The sequence below is a fragment of the Otolemur garnettii genome, unplaced genomic scaffold (genome assembly GCF_000181295.1).
Source record: "Otolemur garnettii isolate 467f Iridium unplaced genomic scaffold, OtoGar3 scaffold00284, whole genome shotgun sequence".
Taxonomy (NCBI): Eukaryota; Metazoa; Chordata; class Mammalia; order Primates; family Galagidae; genus Otolemur; species Otolemur garnettii.
The window spans coordinates 356,215-365,970 of record NW_003852679.1 but is presented as its reverse complement, the minus strand read 5'-3'; the positions used below and the strand labels follow the sequence as shown (position 1 = coordinate 365,970).

At 34.2% G+C, this 9,756-nt stretch overlaps 1 protein-coding gene across 1 annotated transcript in view; it reads left to right on the top strand.

Moving 5' to 3' along the window:
* Positions 1-9,756, top strand: part of LOC100955207 (disintegrin and metalloproteinase domain-containing protein 32-like) — a 196,496-nt gene that overhangs the window by 156,357 nt on the left and 30,383 nt on the right. The window contains exons 13-15 of the mRNA XM_012813618.1: positions 1,569-1,677; positions 3,451-3,634; positions 7,253-7,336. Of these exons, the coding sequence (XP_012669072.1) occupies positions 1,569-1,677; positions 3,451-3,634; positions 7,253-7,336 (377 nt within the window). The remainder of the gene's footprint in view (positions 1-1,568; positions 1,678-3,450; positions 3,635-7,252; positions 7,337-9,756) is intronic.

Here is a 9,756-nt window from a genome sequence, read left to right as displayed (position 1 = left end):
AAAAAAAAAAAAAAAGGACAACCTTCCCACGAGGGCTGTGCACTGCCTGCAGCTAAAGAATGAAACCTTACATTCTGTCCTAACAGCGTAGTCCAGGCTTCTGGGCACTATTAAAGTCACCTTCTCACTTGCCCCGGGTCTCCTAGAACCAGCCTTGTTCTAGGACTGAGAGGGCAGGGCCTGCAAGGAAGCTCTCCTGCAATGGCTGCACATGGCTTGCTGCTAAACAATGAAATTTGGCTCTACCCTGGTGGCTCAGTCCTCATGTCTGGGCTCTGTTCAAAATCACTTACTCACTCACTCAAGGTCTCCCAAGGTAACTCAACCCAGTGCCCAAGTCCAAAATACCTGACTGGAAAGGCCTTCTCTGTCTGCACACTCTCACCACTGCTATAGCTGCTGCCACCCAGCCATGGCTGGTGGACTCAAACTGAATGCAAACACTTTCTTCTTCTCCACTGCTTTGATCCTCCTCCTGTGGTCCTAAAGTCTCCTGCTGCCTCCATGTGCCCCCAAAGGAATGATTCTGGGAAAACCCACAATCCTGAAGTGCCTAGAATCTTATCTCCCCTATCTCATCTTGTCCAGTTTCCAAAAAACTGTTTCTCCTCTGACATCTTACTCTGCTCACGAAGAAGTTTTGAAAATGTAATTAAGTCCCACAATCTGCCAAATTTGATTCAATCAAAAAGTTTGTTCTGAACTAATCCTGTGAGCACTTGAAAGATGGGAAATGTCAGAAAGATTATTCTGCTGATTTGGACAAAGTAAGCTATCATATTATAAGAGGACCTCAGCAGCTTTCTAAGAGCCAAGAGCAATCCCTGGTAGACAGTTAGCCAGAAAATGGGAACCTCAGAGCTGCAACTGCAAAAAACTGAATCCTCCTAACAACAAGTGAGCTCTTAAGGGGAATCCAACCTCAGATGATGCTGCAACCGCAACCAATACTTTGATTTAAACATAGTAAGACCTGAGCAGAGAGCACACCTGTGCCTTGTTGAACTTTTGATTTACAGAAATTGGTAATAAATTGATTTTGGATTTTGTTTCAAACTTCTAATTTTTGATAATTTTGTACAGAGAAATTAAAGAAAGACTATAGCAGTGAAGGAAAAAATAGATAAATACATAGGTTGTTAATTTTGACCTATTCACTTTATACTATCGAAGGATATGATGAAATGTCTTCTCATTGAAGAAATCACCTTGGTAGATCTAACTTTTTATGAATTCCCACTCAGAAGCTACAATAACAGTATAGTTTTCTTGCATTATATATTGCTTTTTTTCACAGAAGCGTCTCCTAATTTACTCGTCTATAACTCTCTCCTCTCCCATATTATCTTTTATGGTGGAAATGAAGAAAAATGAAGCAAAAGAAACAATAGCCATGAGCATTGTCTTTCCTATCACAATTTTTTCTTTCCTTACACTCTTACTAGGAAAACCTTTGAATTATATCATAAGGGAGAAAGAGGTAAAGGAAATATATAACATATTAAGAAATGGGAGAAGATAAAAATACAATATTTGTTCTAATCCAAATGTATTTTTAATTTTGACAGGTTCCAGACAGGCTCCATTTGCCTGCTATGAAGAAATACATTCTCATACTGATACCTTTGGTAACTGTGGTAAGGACAGTAGGAGTAGATACGTATCATGTCCTTGGAGGTATGCTATATAAAAAGAAATGATATTTTTTCTTTAAAAAAAAAAAAGTTTCTCTCTCTTTAGTATATGACATTCATTCCACTGGTTTAACTTATGGTATATGCATGGGAGTGAATTTTAAGTTAAAAGAAAAAAATTTTCTTTTTTTGTGCTACTGGCTAAGATTTTATCTTACTTTTAAACATTTACAGATGACTGATCATTAGGTTCCTAAATCTAATTCACAATTAAAGCTCAGAGCACCTATTTCACCATTTCTTTTTCTTTCTTTTGTCTTTCTTTTTTTTTTTTTTTTAAACAGAGTCTCACTTTGTTGCCCTCAGCAGAGTGCTGTGGAATCATAGCTGACAGCAACCTGAAATTCCTGGGCACAAGTGATTCTCTTGCCTCAACCTCCAGAGTAGCTGGAACTACAGGAGCCCTCCCCAACATCTGGCTATTTTTAGAGATGAGGTCTTACTCTGGTTCAGGTTGGTCTCAAACCTGTGAGCTCAGGCAACCTACCCACTTTGGCCTCCCAAAGTGCTAGGATTACAGGCATGAGCCACCACACCTGGCCACTGCACCATTTCTTTCTAAATCTGTTCATTTCTCCTTATAAAAGTAGTATGCTCATCAATTTTGTTATTTGTTCAAGATTAAGGCTGCCCAGTATTTGTTAAATGAAGTTCAATATTCACCACATATGAGAACTAGCTTTTTGGCTAATTTATTTTTAAAACAATGTTTATTAGGAGCATACTATGTGCCAGACACTGGGTTAAATACTACTTTACTCACACACTCATGAAATTTATAGACTCATAAATATAGCATGTAGTTTTATGCTTCCTTGACTTGCTTATGCTGTGTCATTTGTTTAGAAATGTTTATCTCATTCTTTCTGTTGAAAGCTTACTAATTTGTGAGCCTTGACTCAGGTAGCATCTTTGATAGAATCAAGTTATTGATCCACCAAGGAAGGATCCCTTTCCTGGAGAGCATATCCCTCCCAGAAAATAGTGAATGGACCTGTCTGGACCTCCCTAACCTTGTCCCACCTACCTGCCCAGGTAAAGCTATGGACAGACCAATCCTGGCTGCCCTAACCCTTTAAATCTCTGTTTACCACAGCCCACAGGTAGATTTCTCCCTAATCAGGAATCTCACCCCACATGCCCTCCAGGTGGAATAAAAGCCACTTTAACTGCATGAATTGGATCTCCATCTCTCTTTTGTCTCGTGTCTTGGAATGATTTTTTATCCTTGGGTCCAGAACTTTTCAATCTCCCTTTTAAGTCATCCCTAACTACTAAATTAGATGTATCCACATCTTAAATTCCTATGAGGATTTGTTTATTTCGCTTGTATCTTTTTAAATGGAATTTGAATCATATTTATATTGTAAGCCTTAGTAAGAGTATTAGACTGTAAGAAACTTGAAGGTAGAACTTAAAATTTTTTCACCTTCCTCTCCCTCTATGAGGAAATCGTGGAGTGGATGGATTATCTAGCTTTAAATATATAATCTTCATAGTGACTAAAAGACCATTAGTACTATTTAAAGATTAGATTGGATCAATGGATTTATACTTTATTTTTATTTTTTACTTTAAATGTTACTATTAAAGCATTTACTTTAAGTATGCTGCTGTTAATGAAGAATGAACTTTCCTTCCCTCCTTTGTCCCTCCTTCCTTCCTTTCTTCTCTTCTTTCTCTCTGAATACAAATCCAAAGCATTCCTAATAAATGTCCAACGTATAAAAATAATATAGTTTTATTATGTTCACAGGGGTTATATATGTGGAAGATTAGTTTGTACCTACCCTACTCAAGCTCCTTTCTATCCACAACATGGTGATGTGATTTATGCTTACGTACGAGGTACTGTATGTATAAGTATGGAACACCCGGCGAATCAACCAGGACCAGATCCATTAAGAGTGAAAAGTGGCACTCCTTGTGATACTGGCAGGGTAAATTAAATCTCCTTTTTTAAAAAAAAGTCTAGTTTTATTCATTACTTCACTACTCTTTTCATTTAAGCATGAAATTTTAATTAATTTCTAGTATTACATAACCTTACATGTCTTAAGGAGAAAATTAGTAAACTTAAATTAGTCTCCAAGTAGTAACAGGGAAGCGAGAATGTTTCACCTCTTCAGACCTTCAGTGTTGGGAGCAAAGAGGCTCCAAGCATTTGGGGGCTGGAGTGAGAAGAGAAGAGATCTTGGGACTGTGTTGTGATGAACTACCATATAGTATGGAAACTTGATTTTCTTCTCAGTGTAAGAAGGAGGAAGATATCCCGCTTAGGAATATATGTCTCTTTGTGGTCTTGTCAGTAAGAACACAAATTAGATAAGGCTATTTAGAATCAAATCATCACCTCTTGTTTGTTTGACCTTTTACAACCTAGCCAGTCTGAGATACAGCAGCAATATATAAAGTATAAAGCAATATACAATAATAGCATTCACTCTTGAGAGTATTGTGAAGATTAATTGAGATAACAGTATAAGTGCTTAGCATAAGGCCCAGCACATAGTAAGAGCTACATACAGTTTAGCTGTTAATACTGATTGTTATTATTAGAATTTGTCTTTGAAACTAACTGACACCTAGACTAGAAATGGAGGAAATATATTTACCTCAGCACCTCATTTATTTCCTGACCAGATCTTTACTCATGAGGAAATACAAAATTTAAAGTGTAGGCTTTAAAGACAGATGCACACATAGATTTGAATTCTGACTCTTCCAGTTGCTTGATAGACTTCCTTGAACAAATTATTTTACACAATTAAGCTGTGGTATCCTTGGATGTGACATATATACATTGATAGCCACTTTTAGTGGTTTTATAGTTTAAAGGGTGTTTCTTATAAGTGAAGATTATAGACCCATTAATATTGATTTCCTTTTTATGTTCAGGAATCATAAATGTCTTCTTGAAGGAAGTTTAGTCCATAAATCTCAGTAGATATATTTAAGCCATGGAGCGAAAGCAAATAAAAATGCAATACAGCCAACGGGTGGTTTGAGAGTACTCAACAGAAAATTTAGTAAGAGTATAATATTTTTTATAACATGGATAATTATTCACAGAGATAATGCGTGAACAAAAATTTTAGCAAAAATTACCATAGATTTTAATGATCCAATAAATTGTATGTGATGAAACATTCTTAGCATCGTTTCTGTAAGTGTCCTTATGGACTGGAATGTTTTCTCAATTTCAACTGAAATAAGAAAATAAGAGATACTAAAATCCCAAAGGAGTTAGTAGATACACTTTCATGTCCAAGGACCAGAGGAGACTCACCTCATTTAAAGTTTAAAAGGGTTAGATTTTTTAGACTAAGAGGAGCTTTTGTGAGACCATTTCTTTGGAGAGAATTGTGCTGTGCTTTAATGCTGAAAAGGAATTAATTTCACATGCATTACCTCATTTTAACCTAGAAACAAACACAAATAGTATTTAACTATTCTACAATGACATTTTTTAAAGAAAAGGTATGATTGCTCTCTTGTAAGAAAATTGCAACTTAGGGAGGTTAAGATTGCTATAAATAATGGAGTTGGGAGTATATCCTTAGTCCTCTGATAAGTATATTTTAAAGTTAAAAATAATATATCTGAAGTTTTTACACATTCCATAATACAATGACAGACATCTCTAATATATTTTAATTAAATTTTCCATTACATTGATGAAATACTTATAATAGTCTAATAATTTTCCTATTTTAAGAAAACTGAACATATGCCATAATAATACTTAATTGCCTTTTTTCTATGTAAAATGATATGTGATATGAATACAAGGTATTTTTTTAACTATTTGATCAGGAACAGTTTTGTTATATTTCATGTTATTGTAATGAAAAGTGTTTATTGGGTTATAATTGCTTTTATTACCACTCTTATTTCATTGGTGTTGGGCAATTCCCTGCCAAGATCATTTTTTGAAAATATTTATTTTAAAAAAAATTGATTTCTGGTAAATATCTCATAATAGGAATTCAGGATCAAGTGGAAAGTTGACTTTAGGTCTTTGAGAATTCTCCATACTTTTTTACATGAAGTTTGTGTTAGTTTGAAATCCCACCAGCAGTGTTTCCTTCTCCCCACATCCACACTAACATCTTCAGATTTGGGACTGTGTGATGTGGGCTAATCTCACTGGGGTTAGGTAATATTTTAGGATGGTTTTGATTTACATTTCTCTGATGATTAGGGACAATGTGTGTTTTTTCATGTGTTTATTGGCCATTTGTCATCTTCAGAGAACTTTCTATTCAAGACTCTTGTTCACATAAAAGTAGGATGGTTTGCTCTTTTCTTGTTGATTAATTTGAATTCTCTGTAGAAACTAGTTATCAGCCTTTTCTCAGATTCATATCATGCAAATGTCTTCTCTCATTCTAAAGAATATGTGTTTGCTTTAGTTGTTATACTCTTAGCTGTGCAAATGCTCTTTAGCTTGATCATGTCCCATTTATTTATTTTTGGTGTTGCTGAAATTGCCAAGGGGGTCTTCTTCATAAAGCATTTTTCCAGACCAATTTTGTCAGACATTTCCCCACACATTTTACCACACTGGCATTTTCACCAGAATGTTTATTGCAGCTCAATTCACAATTGCCAAGACATGACACAGAAGCAACCGAGGTAACCATCTACCATGAATGGCTTATCAAAATGTAATATATGTATACCAGGGAGTACTCTTCAACCACTGAAAAAGTTGGAGACTTTACATCCTTTGTATTTACCTGAATGGAATTGAAACACATTCTTCTTAGTAAAGTCACATAAGAATGGAAAAAGGAAATATTGCATGTACTCAATACAAATCTACTAATATTAAAGAAATATATAAACAATATGAAAGGAAACACAAATATAGTCTAACAAGGGGGATAGACAAGAGGGAAGGGGTAGAAGAAAGGGTGATTGGCAGGATCTAACCTAACATGCACTACGTGAGGGTGTTCAACACACCCCCTGGGTGAAGGTCTCAACTACAACTTGAACTCTTAGAATTTATAACAATGTAACCTAAACATTTATACCCTCATATTAATTTGAAATAAAAAATTTAAAAAATAGATTTTATTTTAGTGATGCTTTAGATCACAGAAAAACGAATGGAAGGTACAAAATTGTCATATACTCTACATCTCCTGCCTCCCCTACTAAGCACAGCCCACATCAATATGGTGTATTTGGTACAGATGATGAACTTATACTGACACATCACCATTACCCAAAGTTCATAGTTTACATTAGAACTATGGAAAATTCCCAAATTCTTGTAATTCAAATGAAAAATTTCTAAATAACATATGGGTCAAGAAAAAATTCTTAAGAACAATTTTAATATATATTGAACTAAATGAAAGTGAAAACACAACTTATCGAATTTCTGGGCTGCTGCAAAGCAATACTTAGAGGGAAATTTATAGCACTGAATGGTATTGATTTCATGTTATACTCTTATTATACTCTTATTAATTGTGATATTATGAATGCTGGATCTCTCTTTAGCTTAAAAATATTTTTAATGTGTGCTTTTTTTTTTTTTAAAGATTTGTTTAGGCCATACATGTAGTGAATTAAGGATAATTAGGAATGAAATAGAGACTTGTTCACAAAAGTGCTTTGGACACGGAGTAAGTAAATACGTTTACCTGAATTATATCTATTCTGGACACTTTAAAGTATTATACATTAATTTCTCTTTTTCTTTTTCAGTTTGGGCCAGGGCTGGGCCTGAACCTGCCACCCCCTGTATATGGGGCTGGCACCCTAGTCCTTGAGCCACAGGTGCCACCCAGCAATACTCATTAATTTATCAACATTTACTGGGTTGCTATGTGAGACAGGCCATTTACACATAGTTTGAATTTAGAGCTGAATTAAGTTGTAAAATTGAGCAACCATCATTAGTTTCAGAAAACATTTTGAGTGGAATTAAATTATTGATGACCTAAAAAAATTGTTTTTATAGTCATATTTTTTAGAAGGTATTAAATGTTTCAATAAATATATTAACCTGTTAACAAAGGGAAGATAAATCCTGTGTCTGTGAAAGCTGCTGGATTTCTATTTAAATAAATAGACTTTATTTTTTTAGAGCAGCTTTAAGTTCACAGAAACTTTTAGTTGAAATTATAGATTTCCTATATACCCCCTCATCCCACACAACCTTCCTCAATTTTAACATCACACACCAGAATATTTGTTATAGTTGATAGCCCACACGGACACATCATTATCAGCTAAAGCTCATAGTTTAACATTAGGATTTACTCTTAGTGTTATACAACCTATGGGTCCTTACAAATGTGCAATGACTGGTATCCATTAGTATAATCCTATACAGAATATTTTCACTGCCCTCTATGCTCCATCAGTTCATCCTTCCTTCTGCCCTAGAAACAAATTATCTTTTTATTGTCTCCATCATTTTTCCTCTTTCAGAATGTCATGTTATTGGAATCATATGGATATAGCTTTTAAGATTGGCTTGTTTCACTTACTAATGAGAATTTAAGCACCCTCCAGCCCCTACCAGAGTTATGTATTTATTATAATGGATAAACCTACATGAACACCTCATTATCACACAAAGCTCACAGTTTATTCTTGGTGATGCACATTCTATAGTTTTGACAAATACAGAGTGACCATAAAGTTCGTGTGAAATTTAAAATAGTGCTATTTAAATTGCACGCAAAATTTATGGCCACCCTATATATGATGACATGTATTTACCATTATACTATCACACAGAGTAATTGAACTTCTCTAAAAAAAACTCTGTATTTTGTCTTTTATTCCTGTCTTTTTCAACCTTTTATTTATTAACCTACTGAAGAATATCTTGGTTGCTTCTAAGTTTGGCAATATGACTAAATTTTGTACACATTATTATGCAAGTTTTTGTGTGGACAAAATTTTTTTAACTCCTATGGGTAAATAATAAGTGTTGTTATTACTGAATAAAATATAAGTAGAGGTATGCTTAGTTTTGTTAAAAAAAATAGAAAAAGAAAAGAAAAACTAAAATGTCTTCTAAAGTGGCTGCACCATTTTGCATTCCCATGAAGGTCCTTGTTGCTCACATCCAAGCCAATGTTTGATGTCAGTATTTTGGATTTTGGCCAATTTAATAGGAGTTTGGTAATATTTCATTGTTCTAATTTGCATTTTAGTGATAAAATGTTATGTGTAGCATCTTGTCATGTGCATATTATCGATATATCTTTTTTGGCAAGGGATCTGTTAAGGTATTTTGCCTTTTAAAAATTAGATTGTTTGGTTTATTTCCAACATTTTCTTCTAGAATTTGAATAGTTTCATGACTTAGGTTTAAATATGTTATCCAGTGTGAATTAATTTCTGTGAGTGATGACAGGTACAGATACTGTTTCAGTCTTCTACATGTGGCCTTCCAATTTTCCCAGCACCAATAAAGTAGGTATATTATTGTATATTATTTTCTGCTTTGTCAAATATTAGATGGACATATGAGGATGGCTTTATATATGAGTTTTCTGTACTGATCTATTGGTCTATGTCTTTGTTCTTATGCCAGTACTTGCTGATTTGTTTGTTTGTTTGTTTGTTTTTAGTATAGCCTGTTAGTGCAGCCTGAAGTCTGGGAAAGTGATGCCTCCTGATTTGTTCTTCTTGCATAAAGTTTGGCTGCTCGAGGTCTTTTCTGGTACCATATGAAGCATATAATTACTTTTCTATATCTGTGAAAAATGGGATTGGTTTTCTTGAGTTCTAAGTGTAAATTATAGATTTTAGATAACAACCTTGTATGTATTGTGTCTTTTGGAAATATTTTATCCCAGTTTGTGTATTATCTTTTTATTTTATTGACAGCATTTTTCACAGAAGATAAAATTTTAATTAAATGAAATACAGCTTCTTTTTTTCCCCCTTTTTTTTATTGAATGGTAACTGTGTACATTGATGAACTTTGGGGGTACAGTGTGGTGTTTTCACACACAATCCATGACACTTCCATCAAACTGGTTAACATAGCCTTCATGTAACTTTCTTAGTTATTATGTCAAAA